At 35.9% G+C, this 15,936-nt stretch overlaps 8 protein-coding genes across 8 annotated transcripts; 3 read left to right on the plus strand and 5 right to left on the minus strand.

Annotated features, from left to right (window-relative positions):
* Nucleotides 1-1,649: 1,649 nt before the first annotated feature.
* AC631_02285 (uncharacterized protein) lies at nucleotides 1,650-3,749 on the plus strand (the record flags this gene model as incomplete). Its single annotated transcript, XM_015611115.1, has 1 exon — nucleotides 1,650-3,749. One exon carries the CDS (start codon nucleotides 1,650-1,652, stop codon nucleotides 3,747-3,749), a length of 2,100 nt encoding a protein of 699 aa, XP_015468015.1.
* Nucleotides 3,750-4,875: 1,126 nt separating this feature from the next.
* Nucleotides 4,876-7,065, plus strand: FAA21 (medium-chain fatty acid-CoA ligase; the record flags this gene model as incomplete). The annotated part of the gene is made up of 1 exon (XM_015611116.1): nucleotides 4,876-7,065. One exon carries the CDS (start codon nucleotides 4,876-4,878, stop codon nucleotides 7,063-7,065), a length of 2,190 nt encoding a protein of 729 aa, XP_015468016.1.
* A 119-nt stretch (nucleotides 7,066-7,184) lies between these two features.
* Nucleotides 7,185-8,795, minus strand: AIP2 (D-lactate dehydrogenase; the record flags this gene model as incomplete). Its single annotated transcript, XM_015611117.1, has 1 exon — nucleotides 7,185-8,795. The coding sequence occupies one exon, from the start codon at nucleotides 8,793-8,795 to the stop codon at nucleotides 7,185-7,187; it is 1,611 nt and encodes a 536-aa protein (XP_015468017.1).
* Nucleotides 8,796-8,941: 146 nt separating this feature from the next.
* Nucleotides 8,942-9,511, minus strand: AC631_02288 (YigZ family protein; the record flags this gene model as incomplete). The annotated part of the gene is made up of 1 exon (XM_015611118.1): nucleotides 8,942-9,511. One exon carries the CDS (start codon nucleotides 9,509-9,511, stop codon nucleotides 8,942-8,944), a length of 570 nt encoding a protein of 189 aa, XP_015468018.1.
* A 562-nt stretch (nucleotides 9,512-10,073) lies between these two features.
* Nucleotides 10,074-11,345, plus strand: CDC11 (septin; the record flags this gene model as incomplete). Its single annotated transcript, XM_015611119.1, has 1 exon — nucleotides 10,074-11,345. The coding sequence occupies one exon, from the start codon at nucleotides 10,074-10,076 to the stop codon at nucleotides 11,343-11,345; it is 1,272 nt and encodes a 423-aa protein (XP_015468019.1).
* A 169-nt stretch (nucleotides 11,346-11,514) lies between these two features.
* On the minus strand, nucleotides 11,515-12,453 carry AC631_02290 (coatomer subunit epsilon; the record flags this gene model as incomplete). The annotated part of the gene is made up of 1 exon (XM_015611120.1): nucleotides 11,515-12,453. One exon carries the CDS (start codon nucleotides 12,451-12,453, stop codon nucleotides 11,515-11,517), a length of 939 nt encoding a protein of 312 aa, XP_015468020.1.
* Nucleotides 12,454-12,619: 166 nt separating this feature from the next.
* Nucleotides 12,620-13,459, minus strand: AC631_02291 (PUP1 family protein; the record flags this gene model as incomplete). The annotated part of the gene is made up of 1 exon (XM_015611121.1): nucleotides 12,620-13,459. One exon carries the CDS (start codon nucleotides 13,457-13,459, stop codon nucleotides 12,620-12,622), a length of 840 nt encoding a protein of 279 aa, XP_015468021.1.
* Nucleotides 13,460-13,660: 201 nt separating this feature from the next.
* On the minus strand, nucleotides 13,661-15,862 carry THS1 (threonine--tRNA ligase; the record flags this gene model as incomplete). Its single annotated transcript, XM_015611122.1, has 1 exon — nucleotides 13,661-15,862. The coding sequence occupies one exon, from the start codon at nucleotides 15,860-15,862 to the stop codon at nucleotides 13,661-13,663; it is 2,202 nt and encodes a 733-aa protein (XP_015468022.1).
* Nucleotides 15,863-15,936: the final 74 nt, after the last annotated feature.

Consider the following 15,936-nt stretch of genomic DNA (forward strand, 5'->3'; position numbering starts at 1 on the left):
ACTTTCTCAACGCCCTTACGAAGGGAAGAAACAACATTGTATGGCGCCGTTGGTGGGAATGTCGTGAGTGCAATGTCGTGAGTGTGTGTCGCGTATTCCCAACAAACGATTTTGATGGGTGTGGTACATGAGCGTGGGACGAGCGTGGGATGAGCCCAGGATGAGTTCGACAGGATCGATAAGAGATGGATTTGGCGCGCACTGGACTCGTACCGGGTAAACGATGGTGGGCCCAACGGTTGGCCGTGGGAGCCCAGTGCAATTGAAGTTGGGTTTGATAAAGAAAAAAGTACAAGGTTACCCGGAAAAGCAGTTTGTTGTCGAGCCTAGTAAAAAAAGTTTTTAGGTTATTTTTGTATATGAAGTAGGAATACAATCGATAATACTTTGTTGGACCAGTAGCTGGATAATGATTTCCAGCTAGCAATATGGTTGTGGTTCTTGATAGTCTATAGGCAGGTCCTATTTAGTAATAAACGAACATGAATATGTGCATTTGTAGTATATAGACACCAAAACGTAAGCCTTCTCATCTACCCTGATTATATTCGGTTATTTTCAGTTTAAATTGGTTTAAGAGAACACTACGACTTTGGGATATTGATACGATCGTTTCCACCCCATTTGATTGCCTTGTGCATTTGCGTGTCAAAATGGGACTATTATACGATATACATTGTAATTGAGCTAGAAGAGTAGGTAATTGTGAGTAAGAGATAGATGAAATTTTCTCTGGTATGAAAAGATATGGATGTGATGCTACTAAGAGATAGAATAGACTTGTCTGTAGAAGATGAACCGATTTTGATTGATAATTGCAAAAATTCAATATAATTGCGAACGCGACGTATAAACGTTAAACATTTTATCGCCGATATACTTCTAAAAGAGCGTAGTCCGGAGAACGGCTACAATTTTCAATGTGGGCCTGGATCCAATTCAATTACTCTACTGTAATCTCCTCCTAGAGTCGCAGACGGACTCCGTGTTCCTCAACTGGAATGTAACATGCTATATTAGCCTTCACATGACATCACTGTTATTCACCACTATAGTCATGCACAACCAGACGCATAACTGAACCACTGTATTTTCTGTAACCGATCATTCATCATGACATCCAGTTCCATAAATTAGTCACCGATGCATGGGTCCCCAATCCACGAATCACGTGATCTTATCATGTCTTATCTTAACCATTCGCTATCTATAATATAAACAAAAACGTTATTAAACACATTTTATTCTCTAAACACCACACTACACTACAATATACCAGGATACACACATACTAGCGTATATAAAAGAACGAAAGTAATACTACTCGCTTGTTTAGGACTAGAACCATAATTCTAGCAAAAGCACGTCCTAATATATTTACATCAAGAGAAAAATGCCAGAATACACGAATGATCAGGTAAAGATAAATAAAATGTACGTATAGGAAATCAATTGAGGAAATAGAGGGCAATTATTAACGTATAAAAAGCCATGCTACTCCAAGAAAAGGATATAAATTAGGTACCGCATCTGCGACATGGGAAAAGATTAAACTGGCTACTACCACAAGTAGTAGTGATAGCCTAGGCGGCAATAATGAAGAAGAAGACGAGAAGCGCAATTTTTTTGAACCAGGTGAAAATGGTGAAATGTTGATCGTATACCCAAAATCTAATCTTCTAGAGGTCTGGGATTGGGTTCCTCCGAGCCACGCGAAGGTTACCACAAAATGTAGTGGGGATACTTTGTACCTTCAGGGCCAGTACACGTTGTCAATTCCACCATCAGGCCCACCGGATTATGGATTTAAATACACCACTAGTGCCTTATTACCAGAAGAATCAAAAGAAGATGTTTCACGGACAATAGAAGCGGTTAAAATCTTGAATGGGACAGTAGAGGAGGGGCATACCATTTTAGTTTTGAGTAAAACCAAAAACTTGCCCCTTCCCTATGCGTTAGAAGTTCATTTACTTGGAAAATCAAATGAAACGTCAATTCAACAGATTTTAGAGTTGCCATACGTAATGCAGGAATCTGAGAGCGAACTTGAATTCACTATTAAAGCAAATGATAACTTTATGGTTGTTTCCAATAACGAGGGATTCTTGTATTTATTTAAGTTTGATGGAGAAGAATACCGTCCTGCTAATTTTGATTTGAATTTACTGTCAATAAGGAAAAACTCCTGTCAACCGATTATAAACCAGGATCGTTTATCGTCGAAATTAACTGATGAGGAAATATTATTGAAGACAAGTTGTTTCGATAGAAAGCCAATTTTTGACATAGTTGGTAATTGGTTAGTCTATTCACCAACAAAATTTGAATACGACCATTTAAAAGTTATCAACAATACTAATAACAAGTTGGCCAATGAATTTGAGAATGAAGATATTGATCCAATTTCATCTTTTACAGTCAAGGGAGGCAACCGGAAGCATGGATCCATTTTCACCCCTGTACGGTTACCGCCTCCAGGACCTCTTTTAAACAGAGTTATATCTACATTGTCTAACAATGCACTAGATGGATTATTTAAGTTATCAGAAGTCGGTTCTACTAGATTAAAGGCCTATTTAAACAAGGACAAGGAAAAAGTGGTTGCAAAAAATGAACAGGATATGGCTCAATCTTTAAATTCAATCAGTAAAACAATTGGCAAGGCTTTATACTCAACCGCTTCCAACACTGTAACCACGATCCAGAAAAAGACGATGGCTTTACAACCAAACAATAATCAGCTTATAAAGATAATTGATTTATCAAACGATAAAATAATAGGGATTTTCAAACCACCAGGAGGAGTTTCAAACTTATCACTTTCACCATTTGACTTGCAATTAGTTCATTCAAGCTATAGGGGTGATAACTTCTTCATGTGGGATTTGTATAAATTGCCTAATGAAATATCGTTGATTGGAAAGTTTAATAGAGGTAAAACATCAGCTATCATAAAGGAAATATTTTGGTTTATAAGCAACTACGATAGCACCAACATTATACAAGGTAATAATTTGGGGTTTGGATGTATAACAAAAGCAACTGGATCAGTACATTGGTTCAACATAAATTATTTGTCGGGCGATTTGACTAATAATTATCCTAACAATCTTACTAAAGATAATCTGGAAGATGTACCACCGAAAGGACAATTTTTGGATTCGTGGGTTTTATCATCTATTAACGCCACTAAATTTACATCATTACCTAACATTGCAAACAATATTAATAACAAGTACAAATCGGATTCGAAGTTTAACATTAATCAATTGGCAATATTAGACAATAATGATCAAATTAAACTTATTTCTCCCCTCAATGGTAATCATCTTTTCAAGTATGAATTGCCAAAGACAGAAGTGGATGAAGAAACAATATTCGAAAACAACTTAAATGCAATTGATAAATCGTCTTTTGATACACAGTCCCCTGAAGTAGACTCGATCACACCTCTATCACAAGCCGAGATCGAAACCTGTGGCCCGTATTTGAATTTGGTAAATAACAAGAATATTCAATTCTCGACCTACAACTTTGATGACGATTCACAACCTGACTATGAAAATTTCTTGAAGGAATATACCGAATTTGGAAACAATATTCCTGTTACAGAATTAAAATTTAAGAATGAAAGACAGAAGAGTTCAATCGAACCTTTATTATCCGATTTTTCAGAAGGACTAGTTATGGATCAAGAAAACTTAGACTCATCCATGAAGGATACAAGCCAAGAGTCGTTGGATTAGTGCACAGATCTCAATCGGCCCTTCAGAATACACTTTACGAAATGCAGCATACTAAATTATTTATTAAATATGGATGGCCAATATATAGAACTACTGCTCGTATTTATTTCTCAGAATTTATACCTAAATTTCATGCCGAATTGAATGTATATTATTAATTCTCTTGTGTATTATCGTACGAATGTCCAACCAAATCTCATACTTTCACCAACTTGCTACTAACGCTTACTTCTTCCACTAACCTTAAAAAAACATTCTGATAAGTTCTAAGATGGCACCACCACATACTAAAAATAATAATACAAATAACCAGCTTCTGGAAACTGGAAATTCTGTTTTCTTACTAACGTTTCTTGGTTTACCTTGTTTCTTTGTATTCTGTTTAGCCCATTTTGCATTGGCTGCCCTTTGCTTAGGTGTTTGTTGTGCCTGTAATTATTAGTATATAATTCAACATATCTTTTCTTATAGTTCCATTACGTACCATGATTAGGATGATGTTAATTCTTACAGAATATATACTTTGAATGTAACTAGATCAATGAAAAATGATACACGTATTCGTTCGCGATATTCAGGAAAATAAAGAAGGCAATAGTCAGACTCGAGCCCGAGACATTAAAATTTTTAGCACTAACCATTGACATGTGCGTACAACTATAAACATGTCTATTTTGCAACCTGAGGTCCTTAATCTTAAGAAAGAACAGTTGATTGGGGTTTACATAGGATTTATGATTAGTTTTCAAGGCTAGACTTCAACAATAAATTATGTGGTTTATTCCAGGTGACATAAATGGAAGTTTTCTTATTTATACACGCTTATACACGCGCTCAATAGCATAGAATACAATTCCTCAAGGTGGACATTGCACACTTCGGATGATAATAAATGAAATATCAAAGACGGTCCCCGAGTTAATCTATCCTGTGATAATGGATAGTGGATTTTGATCTCAAATGTAGTGTAGAATAATAATATACCGAATTATTGGTCTCCGCCTTCGAATGGACCTCGGTTCATCAGTTTTGTATAAATTCCTCGCCTACCCCAGGAACCGGAGAGCTCAGCACAAAAAATTTCATTGAAACTGTCAAATATATTGTAAATAAAGATATAACGAATATGGCTGCTTTATTTAATGAATCTCAGGAACAGGTCTTCAGCTTATTGCTGAAGAATTTGCCCCTCGACCCAATGAAATTATGTGATTCGGTTCCATTACCAAACAGTGCTAAACCAGGATTTTCACCTGTCTACAGAAACAAGTTTAGTCCAGATAGATTGATCGAAAATCCTCATCCCTCTTTGAATACTTTGAAGAAAATAATGGAATATGCGGAACATACATATGCGGATGAGCAATGTTTTGGTAAGAGAAACGAATTAGAAGATGGTTCGTTCGGACCTTTTGAATGGGAAAGTTATTCACAAGTCATTCAGAGACAACGTAACTTCGGTGCTGGTCTATTTTTCATTTTACTGAACAACCCATTCAAGACTGATTCTCCAGCCCACTTGAAAATTGATAATCATTTCACTAAAAGCAGCGATGATTCATTCGTGGTGTCGATTTTTTCACATAACAAGCCAGAATGGGTTATCGCTGATATGGCATGTGTCAATTATTCTATCACAAATACAGCTTTGTATGACAGTTTGGGACCTGAATCATCGAAGTATATCTTGGAATTAACAGAAAGTCCTATTGTTATTTGTACTAAAGATAAATTGCAACAAATAATTCAATTGAAAAAATCATATCCAAATGAATTATCCAATTTAATTAGCATTGTATCTATGGATCTGTTAGATTTGGCGCACACAAGCTCCACCGATTATCAAACACTCTTATTAGCAAAGGAATGTAATGTTAGTTTGTTCGACTTCCAGCAAGTTGAGAAACTTGGTGAAATTTATCCAGTGCATAATATTCCATCTACTCCAGAAACTATCTATACCATCTCGTTTACATCAGGTACTACCGGTGCAAATCCTAAAGGGGTTGTATTAACCAACCGTAATGCTGTCAGTGGTACTACGTTCTGTATTACAAATACCATCGAGAATAAAAAGTTGAAGACGCTTTGTTTCTTACCATTGGCACATATTTATCAGAGACAAAGTGTTTATTTTGCTCTATTCCAGGGGGTTGCAATGGGATTTCCGCAATCTTCTTCGCCCTTAACTTTATTAGATGATATTAAAACATTAAAGCCAGACGTTTTGAATTTGGTTCCAAGAGTCTACACGAAAATTGAAGCAGCAATTAAAGCACAGACTACCCACAACAACGAAAAACCAATGTTAAAAGCAATTTTCTCTAAAGCTATCAATAAAAAAATTGAATTACAAAGCCAAGAAGATGGAGATGAGGGTAGCCATATTGTGTATGACAGAGTATTATCCCTTCTTCGTAAGAAGCTCGGCTTTGATAATTTAAGTTTATTTACAACAGGCTCGGCTCCAATATCTTCTGATACTGTAAAGTTCATAAAGGCGGCATTCAACACAGGATTAGCTCAAGGTTACGGTTCTACAGAGTCATACGCTGGCATTTGTTGTTCATTAAGGTACGAAGCCAACCCTGGCTCATGTGGTGCGATTGGTGTTACAACTGAAATGAAGTTGCGGGATATTCCAGAAATGAACTATTTAGCAAGCGATGAGGGAGGACCAAGAGGTGAATTATTGATTAGAGGTCCACAAATCTTTAAAGAATATTATAAGAATGAAGAGGAGACCAAAAAATCCAAGGATGAAGAAGGCTGGTTTTACACTGGAGATATTGCTAGAATCGATGCCACTAATGGAAGGTTGTACATTATTGATAGAGTTAAGAATTTTTTCAAATTGGCTCAAGGTGAATACATCACACCTGAAAAGATTGAGAATAGTTATCTTTCGTCATTTCCATCTCTTCAGCAATTATACGTCCATGGTGATTCCCTACAAACATTCCTTCTTGCAGTTGTTGGTGTTGAACCTGAACCTATTAAGAAATGGTTGGAAACTAAATGCAACATAAAGCAAAGTGAGTTATCCTCAAATGATGCAATTGTTAAATGCATCAATAAGAAAGAAAATAAGACTACGTTCTTGCGTGAAATGAATGAGTCGATTGGAAACTCTTTACAAGGATTTGAAAAAGTTCATAATTTATACATCGATATCGAACCCTTGACCATTGAAGCCAATGTTCTTACTCCAACTTTGAAGATCAAAAGACCAATTGCTTCTAAGTATTTTAGAAGCGAGTTTGATAGACTATACGAAGAAGGTTCTTTGATTAGTAAGAACTCTTCGAAATTTTAGATTTTTATGTTATAGGGAAATAATTTATCTCTTTTTGATTTTTTTACTTATTTATCTAACAACCTCTACATTAGAATGAAAATTTCAAATGTACATTCAGTATAAATATGTAAATATACCTAAATATACTTATAAGGATTCATGATTCCATTTGGATCATAGTGATTTTTTAAATCCTTCATTAATTTAATTTCAATGTCATTCTTAGAATAGCCAATATAGTTTTTCTTTTGAAAGCCTAAGCCATGTTCAGCAGAAATAGAACCTTTTTTAGATTGGATCCACTCATATACAAATGGTTCTAAAACATTCTCGATTTCTTTAGAATATTCCCTAACTGCAACATTCAAATGTAAATTACCATCACCTATATGACCGTAGCCAATAGCTTCAACAACAGGCTTCGAATCATCATCAAAGTCAACCAAGTTGGCTTCCTTTAATTTGGCACTTGCTGCATCAACTAATCCATATAAGTCAGATAACGGTAATGAAACATCATATTTGTAGACACCACCTCCAATTGTCGAAGCCTCAGGAATAGACTCTCTCCATGACCACAAACTTTGTAATTGGGTCTCATCTTGCGCAATAATACCATCATCAACTAATCCATCTTCCATTGCTTTCTCTAAGAAACCTTCTAACTTTTCATCATCATGTTCCTTGGTTGAACCACTAGTTTCGATCAAAACATAGAATGGATATTCACCACTTTCAATTGGATGATCTGCCTTCAAATGACGTGCTGTTAAAAGCTGAGATTTACCATCCATGAACTCGAATGCTGATAAAATCTCGGATAATTCACGACGAGCACCAACAAAAACTTTCTGAACGGCTTCATATGAGGAAACTGCTAAAAATGCAACGTTGAACACTTGCGGTCTGGACGGGCATAAAATAGAGACACCCGTAATTACACCCAAGGTACCTTCAGAGCCAATAAATAATTGCTTTAAATCATAGCCAGTATTATCTTTTCTCAACGAATTCATAGAATTGTAAATAGTTCCATCAGGTAAAACTGCTTCCAATCCTAAAACACTACCATGCAAGGACCCATATTTCAACAATCTTAAACCACCTGCGTTAGTTGCAACATTACCACCAACATGGCACGAACCTTTGGCTCCTAAATCCAAGGGAAAAATATAGCCTTTCTCAGCTAAAGCATTGTCTGCGTTTTCTAAAATTAAACCAGCATCACACTTCAAAATACCACTGACTTCATCAAAGGATCTAATCTTATTCATACTAGCTAATGAAATGATAATTTCATCAAAGATAGGGTTAGATCCTCCAACTAATCCAGTATTACCACCTTGGGGCACAACTGCCAATTTTTTGTCGTTACAGTACTTGATGATTTGAGAAATTTGTTCCGTGGTCTTAGGTCTCAATACCAACTTCGATTGACCTTTATATTTTCTCATCCAATCCTCATTGTAGAATTCTATGTCTTCTTCCCCAGTAATAACACCATGTGGATCTTGTAAAACTGAATGGAAGAATTCTATGTCTGACTCTTCTAACTGCTTAAATCTTTCATCACGTTTCACCTTGTCACTGTAAGTTTCAGCTGTTAAAGGGACTGCCTTGGTAGAATAAGCACTAACTCTAATATTGAGTTTTGGTGAATTTTTGAAAAACCTAGGGACTTGTGTACGAGCTGATACGCCAGCAACTAAGCCTTTTGCACAAAGCAAACCTCTTCTGGCACCAATCATATTGTGAATTCGTGTACAACGTAAGAACAAGATATACAGATTAGATAGTAGTCATAGTCGTGAAGTGAAAAATATTAGCCAGAGTCACATGATTATATTAATATTTTATTTAAATCAATTATGTATGGTTGACGGTAGGAACTAAACTATAGAGTACCACTCTTACGTAGACTATCTAGGGATGCATTGATTATGTGTCTAAATCGCAGGGAACCTAGAGGGCTGCCACCGTACCAGCGAGTGACAATCACCAATATATTTATTAGGTTATGGTGCACTAAGACCTGTTGTAGTAATTTTGACCCGGCACCTTTTTCGCCATTATCTTTAAAACCCTGACTGATATTATGATACTTAACCTCTTTCCCAGTTTCATGGTCTGTTAGGGGTTCTTTTCGTTTTTTGGATTTGGGATGTGTTGGTGGAGGTAGTACCTGGGAAATTTGGCCAGTTCTCCATGCTATTATATGCGGATGGCTCGAACGGGAGATATTCTTGTGGTCCTGTAATAGTTGTTCCAATATAACGGGTATTTCCTGTTCGTCGGTGATTGGGACATGTCTTGCTTGAAATTTGGACTTTCTATCTGTGATTACTTCTGAGGCATACCATTCAGTGATTCGAGTTCGATATCGTACAGAAACAAAATTGAGCAAGACGGACATTCTCAGTTTGCTGCAAACAGTGTTTGCAGCAGCTCTGGTACTATGGATCATGGAATATCGTAAATCAATGCCTCTCTAGTCTTCCATTAAGTCCCATCCCAGGCTTATTGTACAATGTCGTCAAGCATTGAATGTCTCATGACGACATTGTTGCAAGTTAAAATGTTTACAAAAACCCTAGTACTATGGGGTCTAAAAACCGGACATGAACCAATATTTGAGTTCTAGCCCAATCGTGTGGCTGAAACTGTAATGTTTGAAAGGTCCGATCTGAAGGGAAACTAAGGCATAGTGAATTTTGCAACTCCCTCGTACGGGCGGGCCATTAATACCGTAGAACTGGAAAATTCACTTTGAGATCAAGAATGTTAACTATTTTCTTTCATGCTGTTATATAATTGATCCTTTGATTCCTAACTAGATCATTATTTCGGTATCTAACAGTAGCCATTCCATTCGAAATTTATATTTGGACCTAAACTGTAAACACCTTTCAGTAAAATATTTTGCAGGTTACTTACTTAGACGTGTTTTTTTTTGCACGACGAAATATCAACAAGATCGAATAAACAATATTCCTTTAATTAACCGTTGACTTACATCGATTATCATAATGTCAGGATACAGCTATTCACAGGATCCGAATGCATCGTCGTCAGCTTTGCGTAAGAGAAAAACTCTCAAGAAATCCATTAACTTTTCAGTAATGATAGTTGGAGAGAGTGGATCAGGACGTTCGACTTTAATAAATACTCTTTGTGGGGGGAATTCAATCGTGCCATGTTCCCTGACGGTTAACCAAGATCCGTTTACTAAGAAGTTAACATTGAGACATGAAAACGTCGAATTGGAAGACAATGACGGTCATAAAATTTCGTTAAATATTATTGACACTCCAAATTTCGCCAACCTGATCAACTGTGACGAAGACTTCAAATTGATTGTTGACTTTATAAGACATCAATACGATGAAGTGTTGTTGGAAGAATCTCGTGTGAGACGTAATCCTCGTTTTAAGGATGGTCGTATTCATGTTTTGATTTACATGATTAATCCAACAGGCCATGGATTATCAGAAATCGACGTCAAATTTATGTTACATGTTAATAAGCTTGTTAATATTATTCCTGTAATTGCAAAGGCTGATTCGTTGACTCCGCGTGAATTGCAATTGAATAAGCAATATATTTTGGAAGATTTGACTAACTATGGAATCAACTTTTACAGATTCAATGAATACGAATATGAAGAAGATTATATTGACGACGAAATTATCGAGTATAATAAGTACTTGAATTCGTTGATCCCATTTTCAATCATTGGTGCTAATACATATCAAGAAAACCAAGATGATGAGGGTGAAGATTTACTCAAATTAAGAGTTTTAGATCCATCCTACTTGAAACCCATTAATGTGGAAATGCCAGAATGTAATGATTTCACAATATTGAAGAACGTGTTATTAATCACTCATTTGAATGAATTTAAAGAAAGGACTCATGATTCTATATATGAAGATTATAGAACTGAAGCTTTGTCTGGTAAACAATTCCAATACGCCAACAAGGACAATGCATCAACTCATGAAAACGGTGACTCGGAGTCGTTTGCTTCTAAAGTACAATCACCAAGAACGGATTCACCATATTTGGAGAATGGACGTAATGATAATAACGAAGGATCGAATTATTTGATGAAAGAAGAACAAATCAAACTTGAAGAAGAAAGATTGAGAAAGTTTGAAGAAAGAGTTCATCAAGATTTGATTAATAAGAGAAAGGAATTATTAGAACGTGAAAATGAATTAAAAGAAATTGAAAAGAGATTACTAGCTGAGGGTTTGAAATTTAACGACGAAGGTGAAGTTGTCAAAATCGAAGAGTAGAATAGACAGTACGAAAAAAGAATTTGACTTTGGCTCCAGAGCTGGTCAAATAGAATTTATAGCAGATCAAATTTCTATTGTTTCTAATTACAGTTTATAGAAATAAGGGACAGGTTTTAAAGTTATTATAGTGTGTATATCGTAAAATATATATCCTAAATATATATATTTAAACAGCAGTTTTATACTTTTGAACGATTTCGTCGAACTTAGAGTTCTTTTCTTTCGCTTCTTCCAAAAGTTGATGTTCTTCTTGAGTTTTCGATAATTCTTTTAATAATTCTTCAACGTTTTCACCGTTATTAAGTAAATAATCCATGGTAATTTGGTTAGCAAGAAAATCGCCATCAATCTTACCTTCTAATGTTTTCATTTGAACTAATAATTCTTGTGCTTCAGGGTAATGCTTCAACTGTAAAGTCAAGACAAACAAAACATTCAAGATCTTAAATCTGCCTTGAGAATCCTCATCGAAGTCAACCGATAATAATTCATCATAAAAATAGTACGCATTATTTATATTATCGGATTCACCTTTAACAGACAACAACCATGATTCTAAAACTTGGTAAATTATACTATCTCTTGCAGAGTCTGGGAAGTTTTTAAAATTGAGCAAGATTTTGTTGGCAGCATTGAAATTGCCCTTAATTAAGTACAATTGTACCAAAATTAAAAATGACTCTAATTCATTAGGGTTCAAATTGCCAGAATCAATATAATTGGTCAATAAACTGATCGCTTGATCAATATCTTTCTTAAAGTTTACCAAGTATATAGCTGTCAAGACTGCTTGTAATTCAAACTCGGCTTGAGTGATATCTTCAAAATATGTCGAATCATCGGTTCCGAACGATTTCAAATCATTCCAGGCATTTAATAATAAAAAGAGCTGTTCGTTGTCTGGAAATGAGCTCTTTCCACTATCAATTAGACTAGATGCATCTTTCTGTAACGCAATTGTAGATCTGACTTGGTACTCTAATACTCTCAATTGTCCTTCAGGAGAAAACTGATCCAAAGTATATGATATAACTTTTTGATGTTGGTTTGTAAAAAATTGATTTCTTATGGTATATAATTCACCAGAATCGCCGAATGAATCCATCTTGTTAGGTGTGTAAGGTGTAGAAGTTCTCTTGTATACGTTTATTTGGTGAAGTTGATTCCAGCGTGTTTTTAAGACCTAATCAATTTTGTGTAATTTTCAGTATAGAATATTACAACTAACGACATAGAACTATTTATTATGGTATATACAGATATCAGACTATTTATGGCTTACGGGACTGCTGTCTAATGGCATCCCAAGCAGTTACAGGTTTTGCCTGTTCTTCTTCGTAATTGGCGTTAATACCAACTTGATCTGTAGATAAATCAGATGGTAACTCTTGATTGTTTTCAGGGGAAGAACTTGGGGTCTGGCTAGGTGCAAAGCCATTAGCAGTACGAATCTGGTCCCAATGTGACATTTCATGTTTTTCTGAATCGTCCTCACGGCCAATTCCTAATGCTTTCGTAAAATGACGATCCTTTGATGGAGGATCGTAACGAACTTCGTGCAAAGATTGCTCAGTGAACGTTCTAGGGTCTTTAACAACAAATCTTGGGTTCTCTGCTGTCTTTCTATAGTAGAGGAAAAACAAACTGGCCTGATGATAATCCATTGACTTCCAAGCTTCAAGTTGATTTTTTTTGCTTGATTCAGATTCCAAAGATTCTATTTTCTTTGAGAATTGATACTTGGCCACTTGTTGGTTCGTTATAAGCAAAGCAGTTAATCCAATTAGGAACGAAAGAAATGGCTTATGAACAAATGGCCTTATCTTAGTAGGAGTGCTTGGCACAGAAGGATGTTGAAATCTGTTTATAATTGTAGGTACGAAGAAGTTACCCATGGCCGAACCATACCCAATGAATGCAGTTTTATACATAATTGACTGTAAATCATTAGCCACTTCACCTCTGTCTTCGGGGTTCAATTTTTTGTCGGCTTCATAAAACCTAATACTGGCATCGAATTGTTGTGGAGTTAATTTATTTAATAATGGATTATCATGTTGATTTGTTGGTACTTTGACTGTACCATTGCTTTGAGAGTTATCGTCTGCCATCCTAGTTTGTATACGAATGTGTAGAATAATGATAGTTAAAAGATAACTCAAACCTCCTCTTCTCAGAAATGTCTATTCGCACGAGAAAACGAAGCAATTTTAACCAGAATGAAAATGAACGAAATGTAATTTAAATGATAGTGTATATATAGGAAATTTTATATAGTATAAATGTTAAAACAATGTATGAACATGCTGTATTTAAATTAATTTATTGTCTCTTCTCATTTCTGCTCTTAATTTGATTAATTGTTGTACAACATCATCGAACTTAACCATGTCATTCTTACCTTGTTCTTCTTGAATATCTCTATTTCTAACATTGACACCTTGTTGTTCTTGTTCTTGTTCACCAACGATGAAAATGAAGTTATATTTATAGACTTGACCGGTTCTAATTTTCTTTTGTAAAGTATTACCTGAGACATCCACATCTGCGTAGAAGCCGTATTCCTTATTTAATTTATTTTGAAGCGATTGTGCGTATTCAAAGTATTTGACACCAACTGGGACAACAAGAATTTGTCTTGGTGATAACCAGAATGGCCACTTACCCTTGAAATGCTCGGTTAAGATAGCTGTCATTCTTTCGACAGAACCTAAGATAGCTCTGTGGATCATAACTGGTCTACCAATTGTGTTTGACTTGTCATTAGTTTCAGCCTTAAATTCTAATTCGAAACGACTTGGTAATTGGAAATCCAATTGGATGGTTGCACATTGGAACCATCTCTTTAATGCATCACTGATCATGATATCAATCTTTGGACCATAGAAAGCACCATCACCTGGGTTCAATTCCCATTTGCCCTTACCCAAGAAAGTGTTCAAGGCATTTTCTAACTTAGCTTCAGCACTGTTCCAGGTTTCGATATCACCGACATATTTTTCTGGTCTAGTAGACAACTCCATCTTGAATTCGAAGCCAAAAATACCATATACCTTTTGCAAGAAATCAAATACACCTCCGATTTCAGATTCGATTTGATCTTGAGTACAGAAAATGTGGGAATCATCTTGTTGGAAACGACGAACTCTGGTCAAACCAGATAAAGCACCGGAAAATTCATTTCTGTGGATAACACCGAAATCAGCAACACGCCAAGGTAACTCACGGTATGATCTTTCACGAGACTTGAAGATTAAACAATGACCAGGACAGTTCATTGGTTTCAAACCAAATGTTTCCTTTTCAACATCAAAAGAGAACATATTTTCTTTGTAGTTACCCCAATGTCCAGAAGTTTCCCATAATTTTGAGTTGTACATGTTAGGAGTAATAACTTCTTCGTATCCTCTTTGTCTATATTCCTTTCTCATCAATTCGGTCAAGGTGTTGTAAATTCTGGTACCATGTGGCAACCAGAAAGCAGAACCTGGAGACAATTCATTGAAAAAGAATAATTCTTGCTCTTTACCAATCTTTCTATGGTCTCTTTCAGAGGCTTCCTTCAAGAATTTTAAGTGTTCATCCATTAATTTCTTATCTGGGAATGAAATACCGTAAACTCTTTGCAAAGAGTCATTAGCGGAATCACCTAAGAAATACGAAGAGGAGTTCTTTAAAACTTTGAAAGCCTTGATTCTACCGGTATGAGGAATGTGAGGACCAACACACAAATCGATTAATGGACCACATCTGTAAACAGTGGTAGAAGTACCATCTGGAATCTTGTCACTGATGAATTGAACTTTATACTTATTGTAGCTGAACATCTTCAACAAATCTTCCTTGGTCATTTCCAATCTAACGAACTTTTGCTTTTCTTTGATAGCCTTGGTAGAAACCTTTTCTAAGTTACCGAAATCTGCTTGGGAAACTGCACCTTCACCGTTGTTGATAGACATATCGTAAAAGAAACCGTCATCAGTTGGAGGACCGTGAGATAAATGACAACCATAATGACATTCACAGGATTCACCCAAAACGTGCGCAGAAGAGTGCCAGAAAACAGCCTTACCTTCTGGATGTTCAAAATCTAAGAAATCCAACTTGACGTCACCTTCTAAAGGTCTTTCCAAATCCCATAATTGTTCACCGTTAACCTTGGAAATAACTTGTCTTTCAGCAAAAGACTTACCGATCAGGGTAGCGATATCCATTGGAGAGGTTTCATAAGAGGTACCTTCTTTGACACTGCCATCTTTCAAGGTGATTTGAATTGGCTTACGTTCCTTGCTAGCAATTTCAGCATCATATTTGGCCTTCAATTCATCGAAAAGCTGAATACGTGAGTCAATGAAAGCTGGTTGTGGTTCCAAGTACAAAGATCCTGGACCTTTACCGCCAGCTTCTGCGGCCTTTCTTTCTTTTCTGGAAGGCTTTTGTTGAGGTTTTTTAGGTTCCTCTTCCTTAACAGACAAGTCTTCGACTTTTCTTTCAACTGCGTCAACAGCAGACATCTTTTAAATCAAGTTATATTTAAATGTAGTTAGCGTTAAACTAGCCCAATTTTTTTACTTTTCTGATTACTCAC

This window comes from Debaryomyces fabryi (assembly GCF_001447935.2).
Source record: "Debaryomyces fabryi strain CBS 789 chromosome Unknown contig00039, whole genome shotgun sequence".
NCBI classification, from domain to species: Eukaryota; Fungi; Ascomycota; class Pichiomycetes; order Serinales; family Debaryomycetaceae; genus Debaryomyces; species Debaryomyces fabryi.